Below are 22,767 nucleotides of genomic sequence, written 5' to 3'. Positions count from 1 at the left end.
TGTCCCTACAATAAAACTCATTCCTGACAGCTCCTGCTGCAATAAGAATTGCCTTATCTTTTGAAATTCATTGTTACACCTTAGACTTGGGCAGCATAAACCATACAAGATGTCTCAGACACTTCACATTTTAATTTCTGTCTGAATCAACTTCTTTTTGTAAGAAGCAATCTTGGAAAAATATGTCCCATTCTGCTTCTTGAGGAGTGCAATCGACTGATTTTGTAATATTTCAAAACTGGTTCTTCCTGCACTTTATCAGTCGATACATCTTCATTTGTCAAGCACCTGACTTCCTCTAATAAGAAACATAATTTATCCTTAAGTGGGTACCAGCAGCATTGGGGATGTGGTAATACAGAGCTCAGTATCAGGTAACCACTAACTGTGTATATATTTATATATATATATATATATATATATATATATGTATGCACATACAAGAGCAAGGATGAGTTTTGGAGTTTGTTCTGAACTTTTCCCCACCTTGAGTACACTTCTAATAGTAACCACGCCAACTCAGGCTTGTTTCCTAGAGCTGCTTTAATACATTTGGCTGAAATATAGATATTTCTTCAAGTTTTTACATGAGGATAAAAATGACTAGTTACAAGCTGAAGCTTATACATCTAAACCATCTGACTTAGGGACAGCCTTTCATCTTTTTGACAGTTTTGCATTAACCTGTTATACAAGAAAAATCCTGAACATGTCAGACTCAAATCCACCCATTGATGATGATATTTCCTAAAATAGATAAAATGGAAATGTCATGGATACTACTAAAAGCTTTTTACTGAGTGAGAAATAATTTTCTAAAGGCAGACACTTCAGTCGCTGAAGTTATTACAAGAAATGCAATGTTTGGGAAGTGCTATACTCCCACAAGCATGTTACTCTGACTTATGCTATTTAATATATGATATTTAATATCACTATATATAATTATATCACATTTCAGCTGTAATATTGAGAGCTGATCTCTAGATCACTGTCTCAGTGATAGCTTACTGAGGCTCCTGGGCTCCACATTGCAACCCACAGAATGTGAGTGAAAGTCAGTCCAGAAGCAGTGGATTCACATTGCTGTGATGCTGTGTCTGAGTTAAGCAGCTCCATCCCTCAGCTTTCTCTCTTTCTGAATCTCAGCAGGACACATCAACTTCAGCACTTTAGACCTGTTGGTCTGACCCTGCCCTTGGCACCTGTTTGTGTGGTTGTCTTGGTTTTTAAAGAGACTGCTCCAAGGTATTATAATTCACAGTATCCTCTGCAGGACTACAGGATGAAAAGGTCTGGATTCAGTCTTGAAACATACAACAATAAGGAGGATTTTATACAGCAATATTGGTGCTTATTATGCATACAGTTTGTGACACTCAAGAGCAGTTACAGAAACACATTCCCTGACATTAGAAGCTTACAATCTAAACAAAATAAATTGCACAGAAGAGATCCACATACAAAAAGCAGAATCATTGTTTTCTTACTTTTAGTGTATTTCTTGCTAACATATAGTATTGTAAACAGAGCAAGGAGTTATTATGATTTAAAATAAAAGATAACAAAGAGAGTGATAGCTTGAGGAATTATTCTAAGAGTGGCTCAAAAAATGCAGAGCAAAGGATCATTCATGACTGGGAACTCAGAAAAATAGGAAAACAGTGTAGCAGCTGAAAATAGATTTTAATATATTTACTTATCCATATTAGTGAAGTTACAGACACTGGCCAAGGTGCTGTTGCACTAAGCTTCTTGCTTGATGCCTGGATATGTGACAGAGATGATCCAGTTCTATTAATTTCAGTAAGAGCTATAGAGGTGTAACTCCTTTAAAGAGCAGGCTGAAGACTTATTAGCTGAAGACCAAGGTCAAAACTCATGCATAAATTTGCATTAATAAATGCAGGAACAGTATGTTCAAATGCTGGTATGAGTCTTTTTCATACAGTAATGCAACTTTTGCTCACTACAACTATTTTCCTGTGCATCAGCAAAATAGCCATTTATAGGAAGTAAGGTAAATATTACAGAATGCAGTTTTGAAGAAAGGCTTGTTGAGCAGCACAGAGCTAAATGGTAATAGGCAATATAAAAAAAACCATATGCAATAGCATTCCTTCACCCCATTGGTTGATATGAGATTGATTAATAGTAGTAGTAGAATAAAGATATAAATTGGAGTAATTCCATCCATCCAGTAATTCCTGAAATAACATATTTCTACAGTATTTCTTACTGCAGATGTGTAGAATTTTAGGCCACAGATACCTCAGTTGTTCAAGTTGATTGAATATGCTTTGGAGATTATCTTGACCAAAGCAAACTGGTGGGTATCAGCAACTTCAAGTATTCCTTGATGTCTAGCTGCTCTCACTTTCACTTTTTTACCTCCACTTTAAATGTCTTGGTAGCTGTTTCTGCTCCTGCAGCGTCCATAATGATAAAGGAGGTAGAGCAGTACAAGGTTAAAAAGGGACAAGAAGCCAACAGCAACATTAAATCCGATAAAAATATCTGTGAAGAACAAAAAATAAATGAAAAGGGAGTTAATGAAAGGCATATATGTATACCATTTTATATGCAAAGCTAACAGTCTAATTATATATATGTACAGTGGAAATATTTCTGGGAAGATCATATTTATTGACATGCAACATGAGAACATATACTTCAATCCTAGAAATTTGCAGATTGCTTCCTGTGCATAGGTGAATCTTGCTCCCATGTTTCCATAGGGCAGGAGGGCCTATATTTAGTTAATGAAAAAAGAAAAATAGTTTCATCAGGGATCAGCAGAATGGTGAATATCAGCAGGACAGGGGAAATAACAGGACTATTGAGAAGTAACGTGTATTGCCTTGTTCTTCTCCTCCCTCCCAGAAATAATATTCAGGCAGGAAGAGGTTATCAGTTCTCAGCTGTTAGTAGATCATGGATCAGCTGCACTCAGTACAACTGCAGAAATACAGGTGCACAAATCTTGCCATGCATTTGCAAGCTGTTCTTGCTTTGCATTTGCAGAAAGTCTGATGTATCCAACATGAAAGGGATGCTTGTATAGCGCCGAGATCCGTACTTCTCTTAGATGTTTTCAACAACTGGAGATCTAGTTTTGACCACGCCTTTAGGCAGCTCATTTTGTGAATATGCTAATTTAATTTCTATTGACATTCCTTGTCCATAGTAAATCTGGCCCACACTTAAAGGGAAATCTATTGATTGTGTGAAAAGCACAAAGTTCAGAGCCACTGATAAAATATCTGCCACCATGTCTTATGTGGAAAATACAGAACTGTTACACTACCTTTCATTTTGTCTTTCTTCCCACATTCTTTTGACCAGTTTTCTGTAATCACAGGAGAAACTAGTTCAGCAAACTTCTCAAGTGGACAAGAAGAGGTGCACCCTGGCAAAGTGAGGAGATAAGGATCCTTTGAAGTGTCGTTCCGATAATGCATTTCGATGCTATATTGCCTGATTAACGACATTGAAAAGTTTTTTTTAAAACAGGTTCTTAAATAGAAGGTTTTTTACTTTGAGACAGCATGTTGGAAATAGGCTCTGACATCCTACTCTAGAACCTGTCCTCCAATAGTGGAGGCTTTGTGAAAGACATCTGCAAAGCCCACTTTGGCAAAGCTGTTAATTTAACAGCACAGATCAACAGACAGCTGAAAAGGTCTTTCTGCAGGCTCCTTGAATGGCACCAGCACTGGGCTCCTCTAAGCCAACTGGCTTACTGTGGGAGTTATGTCTTGGAAATGTTCTTGCTATCATATGGAGAATCAAGAAAATTTATTTTACCACTTTCTTCCCTCTCATAAGACTTGTTTTATATCTTCTTCCTGTCTTTCAAAGTATACATCCAGAAAATGTAATTTTCCCTAGTTTTAATATGACTTTGTGCCTATGGGCTGTTAGTGAAGCACCTATTTAAATCAAAATTGTATCTTCTCACAAATTTTGAGAGAAAAATGGTTTTGGGGAAGAGGGTAGCAAATTCTAAACACTCTTTCTTGCATCAATAAGAAGATACTTGCCCATTGCTTTCTTGGTAGAGTTCAAAAAACTGGCAAGCAGCATATGGTGGCAGTTTTCCATTGAAAATATTGAGAGCAATCTGGAGAGCCCCAACTGTGGTGTCATGCTATTGGAAAAAAAAATATCCATCCTTTACAGTCAATTAAGTCAACTAGCATTCATCCAGAGTTATGAGACAATAATAGAGAGGGAGTGGAAATGAAGATAAAAGAAAACCTGTGTAAATTTGACCATAAAAATGTGTTCAGTATATTCACCATTGGGAAAAACATGTTAACTGATTACTACAGACAGCAGGAGGCATTTCCAAAGAGTTACTGCAGTATGTGTCTTATACCATCTGGCAGGATTTTGGAGACAGATACTGAGGGAAAAGCAAGATGTGGTTTGAGTAATAAATCTACTTTTTCAGTCCATTTTCTCTTTTCCTTCCTTCAGTAGAGTCTTTTGTTCCAAGGTCAGATTAAGGCAGTGTACAGTAGTATAATCTAGGGCATTTCAAGTGAAGGTACAAGTACTTTTTTTTTTTTTCAGGTGGTATACCAGACAAATAGTTGTGTTCAAAGATTATTCTCTTTCTTCCACTTCAGATTTTTTTCTATTGTTCCTTCTGTTTGGACTCATACAACAAAATCTCAGTTTGTCTTCTATTTTTATGGGATCTGTTACCCACCCACATATAGCTCCTTCATCTACCCATTACCCCTGGCTTTTGCAGGGATCATAGGAAGAGGAGCTGAAGGCAGGAAGTCCAAACACTTTGGTACATAAATTCTGCAAGCATCTTTGGGCATATATATATATATATATATATATATATGCCAGACCTATTTATACTATAGTCTAGCAGCTATGCTTTAATTAATATTCAGGTTCTAGAATTTTATAGGCTGATCAGTTTCAAAAATAACAGTATACATGAACTCAGGTTATTAAAGCAGAAGTGAAAAATCTGGATATACTGCTCTTTCCTCTTCAGAAAGAACGTGGTAGTACTGGAGTCATGTAGGAAGGACAGTGAGAAAGATATGAGGTGTCTAGTAGTTTCTATAGGAGAAAAGATTCTCTTCCTTGGAAAAGGAAATATGGAAGAGGAGTGACAGAAAACACTAAATTCATTAGAGACCCAGAAAATATGAATAAAAGCAGGAGTACTTTTTAACACAAAAGTCATTGTCACAGGATGTTGCAGATTCCAAAGGTAGAAATGAATTTAAAAAGTAATTAGGCAAGTTGATGGAAGACAGTCTGTCAAGAGAGACTAAAGACAGGGGCAAATTCTGTCCCAGGAAGTCCCTAAGACACAGATTGCTGGAAGGTTTTATCACTCTCTGCTATCTTTATTCTTACATTCATCCCTGCCTTTGGCTCTTGTTAGAGACAGAATTATGGATGAGCTAAGCAGATGTTGGCCTGATGAAAGTGGTCCTCTTCACCCTCTAAAATAAATAAAATAATAGTAGTAGTAATAAAAAAGAACCCACAGAAGAGAGATTTGGAGGCACAGCTGAAGTTCTGCTATTGCCATTATCTTTGGAACACTTCAGGAAAGATGCAACTAATAGAATCTGCACCATTGGGTTGTAGGAATAATGAAGGATAAAATATATATATATAGTTTTTTTTCAAAATATAGTTTAACTAAAACTGAGGTGAGATCCATGCCTATGCTGTGTTCTTGTACTGATTAGTGTTTAGCTTTTTAGCTGAATTAAACTGTGGTGTATTATTCCTTCATTTAACTTAAATACTGATAAAATCAAAGCAAGATTTATGAAAGATGAAAATACTCACTGCAGAGTAGACTTCCATTTTTGTTGGTTTTGAAGAATTGGCAGCTTGTTTAATACTGTTTAAAATAATATTCACAAGGACACCTTAAAAAGATGGAAAAGAAGGAAGTGGAAAATGAAGGTATAATGCTTGAATGGAAACAAAAAAGACAAAATAATGTGAGTATCAAATATAAGACATCTACTAGGGCTCATATTCATTTTTCAGTTTAATGCAATTTTGTAACTACAGAGAAGATATTACAGCGGGGAAAAATATGATTCATCATCCAGGTCAAGTGAAAAAGCAGGATTCACAGGAAATAATTTAGAACCATCCTGAGAACTGGTGATAATGACACTTCCAGTTCTGTTATGCTGAGATCTCTCCATTCTTTATTTTTGTTTTTTGTAGTGTTGGAATAATGACAACTGGGCTGGTCTCTTCCTCTATACATGCCAAAGAAATATTTTAACTATTAACTTCCAACATGTTACACGTTATTGCTTCTTTGCTTTTTCCAAAGCTCTTTTGTGCTTCTTCTCCAGCCCAAAGGTATTCTAAAACCAATGGGTAAGGGCAGCAGAAATTCCCTGAAGAACAGTTTATATAATTTTAAGGAAAGAGGATGTAGCTGGTATGCCAGTGAACATTAAATAGTCCTGACCATGTGATATGGGCATCTGCCAGCTAATAGGCTTTACTGCAAATTGGAGCCAGTAATTGCTATATATTTGATCCCATGATGTGCATGCCTAGATGATGGATCTGCTAATAATTCTTTACCTAGATCTAGGCTGCACAGTAGATGCATTAGAAAGCCTAACCTCCATTGTTCCATCCTGCAAATATTCTAATTCAATTGTTTGGATTTCCTGCTCATGGATACCTGGGGATCATATGATAAATTCCAGGGTTGTGTCCTGAAGTAGTGTCAGAAAATGCAGCACAGTCTATGTGTCCCCATTTTGGAGCTAAGCAGTAGCTCCCAGTTCTTGAAGTTCTTGCAGTATAGACATAACTGGAATCTCTTAGCTTCTACTCTGATCAGGCTGTTTTGGAGCAGCTTTCTATCACTCAGAGAGCTACAAATATGTTGCCTGTGTTTTGACACAATATATAACCAGTACATCAAAGGGAGAATACCAACAGTAAACAATTAGAAGAAATGTTGGAGAAACAACTAAATCTAACCTACTACACGGTAAGTAATGACCATAACCATGAGGGCCTGATTTATTCCCTTAGTTTTCTATACTATTTCTAAAAAGTCCTAATACCTTTAAAAATCTGGAAAACCTGAAGATATTAATTTTTACGCATTGTTGTGGTATTTTATCCATGCAAGTGCCAATGTTCAGCACATGTTTGAATACTTAATATGACATCCAGTGTCCATAGTTTCAAATCAAGGGTTTGTTTGAATAATTTTTCATTAGTGAAGTGACAAGATGTTACATTACCTCCTCCTTTCTTAAAGCTATGCATTTTTTTGATTTACCTCCTTGTAGTCGTGATTTCTCTTCTGTTTTATAAACGCCAAATAATGAGAGTAAAGCCAATTCTGCCAGTTTTTCCATCTTGTTGATTACATCTTTAGTGGCCCATACAGGGAGAGTGTAATTATGAATATCCTAGTGATAAAGGAAAACAAAAGCAAGTTTATAATTCACTGGTTTCCATCATTCTATCATCTACACTCACACTACTTAGTTTAGACTTTCTGAGGCTGTCCTGCAATTCTCTGCACAGTATGGTTTTACTCCAGAACATGCCTTGAAACAAATTTTGTGGGAATGGGGATTGGCCTGAAGTGAGTGAATGGGCAGAGCAGAAGCATCTAAATGAAGGAGATTCCATAATGTGTTCTTGCTATAGAGATACTTTTTTGGTGGGAAATATTGCAGACATATGTCTTCTTCTCTTTCTTTCTCTGGGTCTTCATGTTATAAATATCTAATTTTTTCTGCCTTTCCATATAGTTGTCCACATACCAGTTCTATCACTAGGCAACTAGAGACAAGTGTCACTCTTCAGTCATGTAACAGTGACAGTGTCTTATCATGTTTAATTACCTCAGTTTGGAGAGGATATGTTCAAAATCCTTCATGCTCTGCTGGTAGTGACTGGGGCCAAATGGAATTATTCCATGCTTGGGGTCAATTTGGGCATTTTTTAACTGATAGCAATCACTGTCTCAAAAAATTTTAACTGATAGATCTTTCATGATCTCTTGTGTTCAAAATCTTAAGTATTTTGATGTTTACTTGTTAATATTTTAAGCAAATAATTTCATTTCTCTGTTAAAAATCACAAATCTATTATAGCCATCATGCTGAATAATTCTATAGCAGCATATTGGGAAGGGGAACAAGGAAATGGGAATGGTCACAGTTCTTCAAAAATGAAATGGAATTTACAGTCTCCCAAACTGTAGACCATGTTTTTCAGATATCTTTTTTTTTACCAAAGCACTGAAATATAACTTAGATTCAAAAAAAAAAGAAAAAGAAAGAAAAAGTAGGAGAAAATACAACTCATCCCTGTGAAAACACATTGCCATGGTTTAATTGAAACCCAAAGTTGGAGTTATATTCCTCCCCAGCATCTATTGATTTATTATTACCTCACAATGAAGAGTGTCATATGTATTCCAGAGCTGGAAATTGTCCAGTATTTTAAGGTGATTTAATTCAAGCCCTGTGTTAACTGCCATTGTTTGCAAAAAATCCTGTGGGGAAAAAGTGATGAGTATACCACAAATGCTCAATACACATGGAACATACATGCAGATAGATTCACCAACACCCAACCCTTTCAGAGAATTTTCACAGAATTAAAGAATAAGCTGAGTTTGAAAGGACCTGTAAGGATCATTTAGTCCAACTCCTGGCCCTGTACATGACGTTTCTAAGAATTGCTCCATGTGCCTGAGGTCATTGTTCAAATGCTGCTTGAACTCTGTCAGGCTGGTGCTGTGATCACTTTCCTGAGGAGCCTGTTCAGTGCCTGACCACCCTCTGGGTGAAGAACCTTTCTCTAATATCTGACCTTGGAGATGCAATAGTCTGGTCAGAGATGGAGAAATCTAGATAAGCTTTCCCATGAATTGGTCTGGGAAACTTTAGGGAGCTGGAGAGAAAGAATTCTAAACAATCTGCACCTGGTGTTTCATAATAAGCTGTTTTGCCCATAAGGTTGTTTACAAATAGATGTCTTGTTAATTAGCCATTCATGTGAAATATATTGATTAAATGACCAACCAGGTCCACCTGTATCAGACCAGTGTATAAAAGATGTGGTTTCAGTGAAATCAGGGCTTTTGCCACTTTGCCTTCTGATCTGACTCTGTGTCATCTCTGACCCAATAGTGACTTTATCTAAACAGGAGTTTAATTTTTTCAATTTGCTTTTGCATTTTAACAAAAGAAAAAGTGCAATTCCATAACTTTTACAACTTAGTTACCTTCCTTTTTCTCACATCTTGGGTTTTTTTAGATTTTTGTTTGTTTGTTTTTCCTCTTACCATGTATGGTTGTATTCTACTTTGAAATTCTTTAGATGTTTGTGTTTCATGCTGGAGTTCATCAAAACGGGGACAGTTGGGCAGAGGGAAGTTCAGCCTCTGAAACATGAAAAGAAAAACTTAGAATAGTTCTAAAATTATCAACACCCCTCTGTTTTTTCTGTTCCTGAGATTAATGGTGTAATATTTTTGGACAGATTCATGCTTGTGCTAGACCAACTCAATAATTGTTTGTTTGGGTACATTAATAATTAATTAAGTTAACAAAATGAGTAGACTGGGGTAACTTGACTTTTCAATGGCTACTTGTTTCTGTATAGCTTGATTTCCCTCAATTTAACTGATTTTGGCAAAAAGAAATGGCACATGTCTGTCAAGGGATTGCTTTGAGAAATGGGTTGGGGTCCATGATCAGAAATTTTAAAAAGCTACAATTTCCCTCTCATTTTCTGTATTCTCCAAACTGTAACTTAACTCCACCTGGTACTGGAACCTGAACTGCTTCTCCATCTACACATCCAGGTCTCATCTCTTTGGAGATAACCAGTGGATTATGGTAAGCATTTTGAATAACACTTAATAGACAGAACTTGAGACAAGAGTGACAGATTTTTCTCCTGAAATATCAAAAAGCTATGGGGCTAAGGGCTCTGTTCTTCTTTAGGGAAATGGTTCACTTTTATTTACTCCAAGTATGTGCTTTACAAGATCACATGATAACACATATTTGATCTGAACAGCATGTAAATACATGTGTACTTCAAACCCTGAGCTCTGGCAAAAAAGATTTATATCAATTGCACAAAGACAAATGATACCCGATACAGCATAAAATGTCAGTGAAAAGCCATGGTGAACAAAACAAGCTTGTGCTGGTTCAGCATTTTATGTCACATCACCACAGCATTTTTGACCCAGCACTAGTATTATCCTGTAACATTTACAGACTGCACTTCCAGCATGTCTCCAGTGGGACATTGGCAGCAGCCACCAACTGACCCCTAGCCCACTTTCCCTTGGATAGGTTACCAAGGATGCAATTTTTCTGTAACAGCAGCACACTAAGGATGAAAGCTCAGAGTTGCAATGTGAGACTGGGGAATGTTGTTTAATTACACAATATAAATGTTTTTCTTGCTGTATGTCTTAATTATCCCTCTCTAGGTGTTATTAATTAAGCCACTCCCTTTGGCTTCATTAAGCAGTACTCAGTACTGTTGCCTGTCAAGTCTTGATAGATCTCAGCAGCTTAAAAATAAACTGTGATTATGGTTTTTTTATAGAACTGTACCTGGCTCCAGTTTCCCACTTTGTGTTGCTTGGGGCTTGAACATACCTTCAAACACCTGCTTGGTTTAACAAGGGAACAATGGTTTTTTTTCCAGGTGGTTTGCATGATAAAAAGCAGTGCATTTTGCACTGCTGCAGAGGTGTGTTTGATGGAAGCATCAGTACTCACTCCAGAAGCAGCCACAGAAATGATGAGGCACTAGAGACTCCTACAAATGAGCTTCCCTTCCTCAAACAGGTTGTTTCATTGCACTGTGATTCCCCTAAGGGCTTTGAGGTATTATATAGCCAAAACTCTAACCACCCTGATGTTTTTCTTGTCTTCTGGTGAAAGGACTTCCTCTGGTGTCCTGTATTTAAATAACAATGACAGTGTTCTTTTCTGTTTAGGAACAGGGTTAAGTTTCTGGTTGAATCACACTTGCCTAATCCAGTTTGTGGGAACCCTTTCTCCCTGTACCTGTTTTCAAACATGGGCTCTAAGAATGGAGCAACATCAAAGGGAGAGAGGTGTGGCAGCCCCCTAATGAGTGAGTCCACGTCTGATGTTGGTGATGGGCAGTTATGTAATGGGTGGTTTGTACAAATTTCCTTAAAGTCAACTTCTCAAAGTCCTCAAAGCCAGAAGTAAATGAGGCTTTCTGTTTTTACACTCACAAGGTTTTTATCCTTGTTGGCCACACTGTTCCTTACACAGTCCTTGTCACAAGAGCAAGTGAAATTAAAATCTAAACCTGAGTCAGCCAGAGTGAGCTACATGAAGTAAAACTTCTACAGGACATATTATTCAGGTAGGTATACCCTTATGATCTGCAAGAGAAGTGCTAGGGTTTCATTAAATGTTTCTATAGCACTGAGCATAAAAGAGCCCTTGTCTGTAATTAGAATGCCTAAGTGCTACCAGAATAGGAAGGTAATAATTTTGAGGTCATTACAGTGGCTGGTGGAAATTCAATTCCTTGAATAAACTATGGAAAAAAACTTGCCAAAGAGACAAGATCTGCCTAGTTGAGTGGTGTTTAGAAAAGCACTTATTTCATGTAAAGATTTAGGGCAACTTCTCTAGAATATTGTCCAAAAGTGTTCTGGTCAGAAGAAATAACCTCAGAGAAAATGGTAGTGTGTGTGGTAATTCAGGTGTTCTGCAACTATGGAAGGAGGATTTTCATGAAGCTGTTACAGTTGACCTACGACATGCTTGTCAGCCAGTAGCTGCATTTGATATTTTCTATTATATTGAACTCAAAAAGCTTAAAAATGGTTTTTTGCTATTTTCCTTTTTTCTGTTCTTTTGCTTCTGTGAAAGATTAGGACTTTATAGAATGCTTCTAGCCAGTACTCACCTGCTCTGCTGTTTTATGAAAAATGTGGACTGGAATGGGTTGCCAGAGAAGATCAGGGTTCCAAATTTGGCTGCTAGTTGGTGGAAAGAGGCCAGAAAGATATGACTGGGCACTCATAATAGTGCGATCATAATCTGTACTTTGGATGTAAAACTGAAAATAGAATGGCAAAGAATTAAAGATAAAATGGAAACGATAAGATATTAGGGAAATTTTACCCAAGTTGTTGATAGTGACTTCTTGTTTTTAGTGTTATATTTTTGCATAAAGTCAAAACAGTGAAACTTTAACTCAGCTTTCCAGGGCCCTACTTCAGTTTCACAAATGGAATTTTCAAGGCATCTTTTAATTTGGAATCTAACCTCCAGACTGAACTGAAAGAACAGGAAAACTTGATTTCAAAGAAGCATGTTTTCTATCTTATTTTTCTCAATCTTAACATTGATATATATGATTTAATGGTGGACAGGTTAACAATTGGACTTAAAATTCATAAAGATCTTTTCCCACCTAAATGATTCTATGGTCTATCAGTGATCAGGAATGTTAAAGCACTCAAAACCATAAACTTCTCTTGGAAGCACAGCAAAGGTCTTTCATACCTTCCCATAATGCATGCCTCCTAAAGAGACCAAAATGTTAGAGGTATCTTCTCCACAATGGATCTGTACTGTATGATAAGCACATCCAAAGAGCTGTTACAGGAGCAAGTGTGTAAGCATGGCCCATCACATGAATAGAGAAGTATTTATCTATGCAGTGACCATTCTTGTCTTAGTCTGTTGAAAAATTCCCAACTCATTCATCATGGAGCTGTTCAGTTTGGGAAAATTAGGTTGTGAAAGACCCAAACAGTATGTAAGAGCTCAAAAATAGACATTATTCTGTGTTTACCTTGACATAAGTCTGTATTTCAAAAATGTTCTTCTATTACCTGAATTTCTCCATTAATGAAATGAGTGTGATAATGTGCTTTAAGTCCATAGTTCTGCTATGCCAGAGAAGTGTGCTGCAGACAGATCTGCTCTATACCTCTTGCCTGTTGTATGTGCTGTTCAAGAAGCTGGAATATCGTTTCCTCATGTACTGTCCAAGTTCAAATAGCTGCTGCATTCCAGTCTGTAAGGCAAGCATATGGGTAACTACTAGATTAAGGTGACTAGAGACTTTTAGTGTTAAAGCGTCTTTTTTTCTTTGCCTTCAGCTATCACCTTTTAAATAATCATTAACTTTGTATAATGTTTGTATAATGTACAGTTATTGTGGTTTAACCCCAGCTGGCAACTGAACACCACTCAACTGCCCTCTCATTCAGCCCTGGTGAGACTGGGGAGAGGATCAGAAGAGTAAAAGTGGGAAAACTCCAAGGTTTGAAGACAGTTTGATATGAAAAGCAAAAGCCACACATGCCAGCAAAGCAGAACAAGGAATTTATTCACCACTTCCCATTGACTGGAAGGTGTTAGGCCTCCAGGAAAGCAGAGCCCCATCCCAGTTACTTGGGAAAACAAATGACATCAAGCTGAATGTCTGCCCCTTCCTCTTTCTCCACCCAGTTTTATATGCTGAGCATGGCATCATATGGTACAGTGTATCTCTTTGGTCAGTGGACACCTGCTGCCCCAGCTGTGTCCCCTCCCTACTTCTTGTGCCCCCCCCAGACAAACTCAGGGTGGTACAAGAAGCAGAAAAGCCCTTGAATCTGTGTAAGCCCTGCTCAGCAGTAACAAAAACATCCCTGTGTTTTCAGCACTGTTTTCAGCACAAAACGGAGCCCTGTCCCAGCTCTCTCTCAAAACCAGAAGAACTGTGTATGTTGCAGGTGATCTAGAATTTTTAATATAAATGTTCACTTTTATCTATGAAAAGTTTTATGTTCTGAAGTGCTAAGATTGCAGTATCTGCTACAGAAAGGCAATGCCCCTTACTCTGTACAAATACTATTTCCACAGTGCTGTAGATCTGTAGACACCGATCAACATTGTCCTTTACAATGTATGTCATTTAGTGACAGCTGAGAGAGGATGATTGAAGCCTAGTATTTATCATTGTCATTGCTCTGTTATTTATCCAGCCTTATACATTTGTGGCTTATATTTCTGCCTTAAGTAGCATTCTTCTGTCTTTGCTTTGGTGTGCCTGTGGTTGTCTTTGGTTGCACACTGTCTTTTCTGTAATTTATTTCTAAAGCCTGTGCTGAACTTTTTAACTTCTATCTGTCAGAGAAGTACATTCCTACTACTGTTTTTAAAAAGATAGAAAAGTAGCAAAAAGCTCTCAAAAAATCAATGCCAAAGCAGGGACGTCTTAGTATGTAAGCTAGTAATGAGACAGTAATGCATTCAGTGTGTGAATTTTTCAGATCTTTCAAGCCCCCTTCAAACATTAAACACTGAACTGTCTCTGTTTCATACTTCTGCACCATGACAAAATGTTATTAGGAAATGCATTAGCTTCCTTTTGCTCCAGAGCTTCATATGTCAAGTAGTCAAAGAGCTAAGGCTTGATGTTAAAATGCCAGAGCAGCAAGTTCAGTGCATCCTAGTGAAACTCTGAACTGCAAGTGGCCTTGTTGGAAGACACACTGTTCCCAGAGGCGACCTTCTCCTGAAAGTTTTCTCTTGTTTTGTGAATTGGTGGTTGTCAGTCCAATGATGAGATGTGGACTTGTCACTTGACTTGGTGGGCAGATGTGTCTTTGCTCTATCACAGCGCTCAGTACTTAATGGTCATTAGAATTTCATCAATGTTAACAGTACAGTGTTTAAACTTGCCATTTATTTAAATGCAGACACACTATCAAGAAGTTATTGCTTTTAGGAAGGTAATTATAAAGCTATGATGAACAAGATTTCAATTTAACAATAGCTAAGAGAATAATATTGCAAAAATGTTTATGAATTACTGGTATTGGTATTTGCTAATAGCAACTATCAGAATCTGGGATTTTTGCTAATGCTTTGGAGACACACACAAAAAATATCTTTCCACTTCCTCTTTTAGTAGCATTTTAAAGTTCTTCTAAGAAAGTTAACATACCTTGGTGAGCTGTCCAAATCCCTGGGGCCATTCACTTTCTTTGTGTAGATCAGTTGGAAAGTTCACAATTGGTGTTCGGTCACCGTGTCGGAAAAGCTGACAATGTAAGCAATAAAAACCCCTTGAGTTCATTACTGTTAACACTCCTTTCTTATCTAACCAGAAGTGAAGCATATATTATATTTCCAGTGTCATTTTTCAAATGAAAATGTCGGAGAGTCTGCAGAAACCTGGTCAAGTAGGATGTGAATATGTTCTTTAAAATCAAGATTATGTATAATTATATTAGAATTAAGTGGGCATAAGCCTGATGATTCTTCCTTCTAGAACATTAATCACCCAAGATGTTAATGTTGGGATTGTGTTCACAGCTAGGCATCTAGACAGGAAATATGACTGAATTTTGGAAACTCAGTTCCTGTGAATATTAAGCCAGTTACTGCTGTGCTTAGATTAGTATTTAATTACTTTGTCATAGACACTTGAAAATTTTTTTGTAACCTTTTTTCATAGCAGTATCTTTAAAAGAAATTCTATGTACACATGGATCTTGTGCTCAGTTTCTCAATCATCCTAATATATAAAGATAAAAGAGTATAAACATTTACATTGTTGGCTTAATTAATACTTTTATTAGTACTTTTACATGCATATATAAAAATATTTTTTAAAGTCTTTAGGATTTTATTTCTATCATATTCAGTGAGAGCAAAGACTTCGGTTGCTTTACTATCCTGAACAGTCCAGCATGCTGAGTATTAGTGTGATGCATTCAATCATATGATTTTTAATCAGAAAAATTAAATAAACCTTTTTTTATTTTTATGCCAGCATACAATGGAAGTTACAGCCCTAGATTAAATGGTTCTGAAAAACTAAATTAAATTAAATTCCAGACAAACCTTCCAGGATGCTGACCCAAATTGTTGGAAAAATTACCTTTGCTTATCAATGTTCCCATCACCAACTTCTTTCCTGACTTAGCACAATAAAATGACAAAGTAGCAGCATGGTATATTTGTTAATAAAATGACATTTATGCCCTAATACCTCAGTGGTACTTAACTTGTTTATAATTAAGCCACATCATTCTTGCCCAGTCATCAGAGAAGGTTGATCACACTAGTTAGTTTGCCACTCCCACTGGGAGGTGTTCCACGTTTATATTTTTCAAAGTAAACACCAGTGGTGTGACTTAATGTTTTAATTACAGCACACACCCTTTCCATCAGCCTTCTCTAGTAATGCACATGAACCTGTGCTAGAGCAGGTACTGCAGAGATGGAAAATACTGTCTATTAAAGGCAAATACAATTGGATTTCTCCCTCTATTCGTTTTTACAATAGACAACAAAGTTTGCTGGAGTATAAGTTACCATTAGAACATGTAGAAGACTGCTTATTATGTTTTTTGTTTTGCCAGCTTAATTTCACTATGTGGCCAACCCAAAATTAATATTTTGCAGCGAATTGAGGAGGGTCTTCACCCTCATTATCAAGTTTGTTGTTTAGGTTTTTTTTTCCTTTTCTGTGCAATTTTTAATCCTCTTTAAATCTCATTTCTTGTAATTTGGAATCTCAGCTGGTTCTTTTTAGCAATTTCTCTGTACACCTGTAGTGAGCAGGAGAATAAGTTACATTGTCTGGCGGCTGATTCAGCTGAGTGCAAGAAAAATGGGTGATAAGGACTTTTGTACAACTGCTCATTTCCTTATGCTTACGTACATAAGTGTCAGGTAGGATTTATTAGTTTTTCTGGACAAGCTGGTACCTGTGTCAAGAGTGAAGGGTAAATTCCCAATCACAAAATAGCTGCATCGTTTCTTGTTAAATTATCCAGCTTCACAGCAAAGCATTTTTATAGGTAATTGACAATTGTTCAAACTGACTGGCATGTTCAAATGACTATTTTTATGCATATTTTAGGCAATAATTAACAATAGATCAACACTTGGAGATAGATATGCCCTTTTTAGTGGAGAAAAATTACTGACAATGTGTTAGATTTTAAATACTGGTTTGTGATGTTTTATGTTCAATGTTCTGCCTAACCCTGAGTGTGTCACAACAGTCAACCCATAAAGCTTTCAATAAATCAGAACAGCATTTTTTCTGATAGAAGTTAGTGTGCAGAAAGATCAAGATCAAAAGATATATATGAGCAGGAGATGTAAAGAAAAGTATTTTATTTCTTTGTAACCTTAAGAATTTGAAGCAGTGGAGGTGTGCTCTTCTAAAAAGAAGCTTAGTTTCTTTAAGTCCACACAAAAGAGGAAATAAAATTTAAGATCCTTCATATTTCTGCACCTTCATTGCACAGTGTCACATAAATATGGTATCAACACTAAGCTGGAAGCAGCAAGAGGGGAACAAACACTTAAAAAAGCAGAACCCTGTTTTTAGGAATTGAAGGATAAACTTAGAGCCAGCTGGTTTTTGTATGTGCTCAAACCTTCTTGCTACTTCTGAAAATGCTTGCTTCAGCTGCAAATGAAGCAATGACCACATGGGCTACCACTTAATCTGAAAGACTAATTCATTCACTCACAGCTGCGTCTTAGGAGACCTTCTTCTAAAATTTGAAGCTGTGTTTTTCATTAGAACACCTGATAGGAAAAGAAAGTGTATCCCTACAGATCATACCTTACTCATCAATATGAGTTTCTCAACACTCATAGTTTCAACTGTTTTAAAAATTAGTTGATTCATCAAATTAATTTAAAAATATGTGTGTTGCAGCATTTATTACTCCTGACCAACAGATTACCTTCCTGACCTTTCAGGAGGCACAAAACATGGTAGAATGAGAGAAGAGGAGCAAGGAAGCATCATTAAAAGTGAAAAGACTCCAGAAATCAAGAAGGGGGCAATGGTAAGGGAAATGTACACAAGAGGAGAAAACAGAATTTTGGTACTCCTTTTGAAGTGCTTCACTTCAGTTCTTGAAAGCAATAGGTGAATAATTACCAAATTCATTATCCTCTCCTTCCACTCTGATAAGGCTTGAATCTGATTTGGTGTCTGGGTTCATCATTCACTCGTGGTAACTTTGTGAGCATGATCACTTCATATGAAAATGGTCACGAGTCAGACTTTGCCCAGCATTTGCTTCCATTGTTGTCAGGTGAAAAATCATATTGGAGACAATCTGGTGCAGGGCGGGGGGTGCACTGAGAATATGGCCTGTGTAGCACATATATATATATATATATATATATATAAAATCTTCATTTAAAATGCCATGAATTACAGTGAAGTATCTGTCTCTGAGTGATCTTGCAGACACTTTTATTGACAGACCTAGCTTTAGACATAAAGATCTCTTTGAAGCCTGGAGTAGGAAGGGAGAAACAAAAGTGAAGTGAACCCATCATGCTGCTAGTTCAGGGAAAACAGATGTAGAAGTACTGAGCATGTTTAGTCAAGATTTCAGATGGCTTGGCTTGATTAGAGAAATCACGCTCAGAGATAACATGCTCAGTCAACGCTTCCTATCCTGAGTTACAAGAAGAAAAACATGATGAAACCACAGTGCCTCAGAAACCACACCGCCTCAGAAACCACACCTCTTTGTATATATGACAGGTGAAATGTGTGTGTGTAGAGGCAGAAGGTTCAGGTCAGAACTTCTTTAAACAGAGGCAATAAATCAGTACTTCATTTCTACTTGGGTGCCTGATTTTCCTACATATTTCCTATTTTCTTCTTTAAAGTTTGTGTTTTTAAATTTAAATTCTGCCTTTAATCTTAAATTTATTGCATAAGATTATGGTGAAAGCTAATGTTTACATGTAAGCAAAGAAATTTAAAAAGCATTTTGACAAATTGGCTTGAAGTAGAGCTTTTCAGAGAACAGGGCTTGTGGCCAATAGTCAAAACGCATAGAGTCAGCACAAAGTTGGAAGTTGTGAGGAGACAGTGAGACACCTTCCCAGGCATAGCACAATTCTAGAAGTGAGAAAAAGTGAACATTTTTCTCTGTTTCTTCACTCCTGCAGATGTATATTGTGCAGTTCTGCTAAGGAAGTTTTAAAATGTCATAATGACAATTTTCACACTGCTGTAATACTCCCAGGTGAAAACATAGTAGCTTACAGAACAGCTGGACAATGGCTGTTGAAGTGTGTCAGAAAATGCCTTTCAGATTTACCTGACTGTAGCAATACCCTCATTATATCCCATTATATCAGTGGTATATTCACTGATGGGGTCAATTCCTATGCTGTATATTTATACTAGCAATTCTGTTTCTATGAAAATTCAGTCAGTGATTTCAGAAGGCAAAATTCAATAGAGCATACATAAACCATGCCTGGAGAAAAAAATGTATATTGTGATAATATTAAACCTATTATAACATTTTATGTGATTGGTCAGCCTAAGCAAAAGTAACAGGTTTAAAAGGAAGACAGCCTAAATGAAATTTACCTACTATTTAATGTTTATTGTGACAAGCTACCCTAGAAATAGTTTTTTGGTTTTTTTGGTTGGTTGGTTTTTGTGGGTTTGGTTTTTGTTGGGTTTTTTGGTTTTTTTTTGGTCAGGTTATGGTAAGCACAGTTATGGTAAGCAGTAAGCAGATGATTTTGGCTAAGAAGCCTCTCTCTCCAAAATGGTAAACATTTCCAGTAACTTTCTGCAAAATCATTGCTTGTCAAAACACAATAACAGTAATTCAATAAAAATCTCATTCCTTTCAAGGAGTTAATGCTCCAAGGCTTGCTGTCTACCTGTTTTCATCCAGTTTGCCCTGTTACCAAGTATGCATGTTTTTCCAATGGTAACATGGGCATACAACATTCTGTATACAGAATGTTACTGGAATTGGCGTCAGGTCCCTGCTATGTGCGGTGTCTCAGCAGGAGCAGGAACTGGTTTTTCCTGTGCACTCTGGTCTTCCTCCAAGCTGTGCATGCACAATGCACCCAATGTGGCTATACATGGAGTACTCCTCCTGGAGCCAAAAGATATGTTTTGGATAGAGTACTTCTGCACACATAATGTCTCAAATAGGGAAGGGCTGAAGGAGAAGATCTTCAATTGCCTATTTATGAAAGTTCATTCCAAACTCCTCAACCTTGTACAGAAAATAGTCCTTTATACTAACTATTCTTTATCATTATACCTTTTATTTAAAAAAAAGAATGAAAAGGACCATTGTTCAACCTTTGTAATCCAAAGTATTACATTGAATCAATGTCTCTTTTTCTAGAGGTATTTGGGAAAGTGACATTGAAGTAGTGTTTAGCTACTTTGATATGAGAAATGGCCCAGCAAAAGAATTATTACAGTTTGTTTTCAGCCTAACTGAAGTTAATACAACATGTCTCTCAAATCTCCACTTAAAAACACCTGTCTATTTAGTTTCTCCGTGTACTGCTGTGACAATTCAGTTATTATGAAATGGAAAATATTTATTTTGTGTGTTTATGTGTGGTAACTTCTGTAACATGATAAGCTTCAGCTTCCAAGCATAGAAGAGGTAGTCCATAATCACCAGCTCTAACACTATGCATTGGAGTATCAGTTAAATTAAGGAAGAATAGGTAAATGTGGACTTTGCATCTCTTAATTCCTCTGCACTATGCATCTACCACAAAGTCAGTTATCTTGAAACAATAATTAGGAGATTAGGAGATGAAATAATTAGGAAGATTAGGAGATTAAAATTCTAACAACCAGAGACATTTTTATCTTTCTTTAGGTGAGGTCTTTAAACACAGTAAGCAGAAGGGCAGCAGTACTTATTTCTAAGTTTGAAGACAAGCAAAGAAACTGTACACCTTGTCTGATTCAACAGACATGTAATTCTGTCCCTGTAATCCCCACAACAAAACAGACAACAAATCTACTTACTACAACCACAAACTTCAGTTCTCGTGCTGCAGTAGTCTGTTGAAGCAGAATGAGAATAATGTGAAAAGAAAAACACAGGATCCTAGACAAGTTGGGAAGCCGTATCACACCCATCCTGACAGGAGAGGAAAGAAAGACTTTGTAACTCCAGCAGCTGCTCAGGCTCAACTGTGAGACGTCAGGCTGTACCTTCAGAAGGGGTGGAACTGCCGCTGGTGCATTTCAAATCCAAGAGGAATGTTGTGTGACTACGCAACAAATTGCATCGCCCTTTGTTTTCAAATTACTGTTTACATTCTTTTTAATCAAATCATAATTCAGTTCCTTTTTTTCCTGTAATATTTTTTTTCTTTTGGAGTGTGAGGATGAAGTTAAGATACAAAGGAATTGCTAAGCATTGCTGGTGTTTCAACCCACCTGTTCTGTTTTGACTTTTCTGTGCCTGGAATTTTTCCAAACTATAGCCACAAGGATGAACCACGAGCCAGGCAATACTGTTTCTCTTTGCTGCTCAGCTAGACCACTTTTCAGCTTCCTTCCCCTCTGTTGTTTTTTTTTTTCCCTCTTCCACATTATCTTTGTAAAATCAGAATAATTATTTTAAAGCAACATTTCATGTTGTTTTAAATTGCCAATTCATCAGATAAAATACTAGAATAGATTTTGCAACAAATATGTTATTTAAGATCCTTGCTGGCAGTTATTTGCTCTTCACTTTGTGTGTGTTATTTTTATTTTCCTTTGGAGTATTCCTATACTTCCCCTTTGGAACTGCTTATGTTGAGATCTTTTTTGGCCTCAAATCTTTAAGAAATTTCTGGTGAACAAGTCCTGGATCTCACATTTTTATTATTACTGATTAATAGCACTGTTTCTGACAGTAGCTCAGTGGCTTTGAGGAGATTGCTCAGCTTGTCTCTGCTGACTTGCTCTCTATAAAATAAGAAGAATGATACCTGTAGACTTGATTTCATAAGCACTTTTTGAGTAATGAATTAGTTTGCAGAGAACTATAAGTACAGTTCTTTAAGTGCTAAAACTTTAGGTTCTTTGTATATTGTCATTCCATTCCTACCATACCCAAACCTGTCTCAGGGTCTACTGCTGAGCTCTCTGCAGCAGCATTTTCTACAAGTGCTTCACCATTTACCAGAAATTCCATCTTTAAGGCCCTAAAGCCCACTAAGCCTCAGGTATTCTCTCCTCTAAGTTGTGTGAATGTCTTTATGTATTCATTTTTTCTGATGGATGGGGACAGATGGGAGGAGCATGACAGCTCCCAAACTTTCCTGTCTGTCTTCTCCGTCCATTCCCAGTTTTCAGCAGTTGGACTTCTTTCTTTCTCCAGTGTTATGTCCCCACCCTCCTTTTTGATCTCTCCTGGTGTGATTTTTGCCTATGCAAAGGGTGCATGAGAGTTATCTATACTTCATAAATAAATAATATGTTGTCTTTCTGAAAACAAACATAAGCTGATCATCTTCCTCCATTATTTAAGAGTTTAGGTCATAAAACAGACTGTCAGAATACTTTCATATGTCTCAAAACTCAAAAATGGATGTCTTACTTTTTAATCTATGTAATGGGTGATTCCTAAGCTATTTGATCAAGGATCACTGTTGGCTCTTGGAATCTTTTCTTATCCTTCTTATGACCTTCCCACGAAATTCATAACTGATTAGTTTTTATAAGATTTGCTCGTTTATTGTGTTTCATTGATGAGTGACTATGACCACTGTAGTCTCACTATTATGGAACCATTCTAATGACTTCACTTTAGGACCTGAACTCAATTTTATTGGGGCAGGGAGGGGGATTCTGGATGGCATAATTCAAGAATGTTAAAAAAATATATGACAATGACATTTTATAGAAAATCTTTGCTAATGTTTCTTA

At 36.8% G+C, this 22,767-nt stretch overlaps 1 protein-coding gene across 1 annotated transcript; it reads right to left on the bottom strand.

Annotated features, from left to right (window-relative positions):
• Positions 1–1,484: 1,484 nt before the first annotated feature.
• LOC135443118 (prostatic acid phosphatase-like) lies at positions 1,485–20,985 on the bottom strand. Its single transcript, XM_064703341.1, has 11 exons — positions 20,872–20,985; positions 15,016–15,111; positions 13,009–13,095; positions 11,977–12,129; positions 9,344–9,442; positions 8,444–8,548; positions 7,319–7,451; positions 5,839–5,921; positions 4,044–4,150; positions 3,308–3,477; positions 1,485–2,517 (listed from the first exon to the last, which is right to left on the bottom strand). The coding sequence occupies exons 1-11, from the start codon at positions 20,983–20,985 to the stop codon at positions 2,399–2,401; spliced, it is 1,266 nt and encodes a 421-aa protein (XP_064559411.1). The 3' UTR covers positions 1,485–2,398.
• Positions 20,986–22,767: the final 1,782 nt, after the last annotated feature.

Source organism: Zonotrichia leucophrys, chromosome 2, assembly GCF_028769735.1.
Source record: "Zonotrichia leucophrys gambelii isolate GWCS_2022_RI chromosome 2, RI_Zleu_2.0, whole genome shotgun sequence".
In the NCBI taxonomy this organism is placed as follows: domain Eukaryota; kingdom Metazoa; phylum Chordata; class Aves; order Passeriformes; family Passerellidae; genus Zonotrichia; species Zonotrichia leucophrys.
The sequence above is the reverse complement of the archived record's forward strand: the minus strand, read 5'-3'. Positions and strand labels throughout refer to the sequence as shown.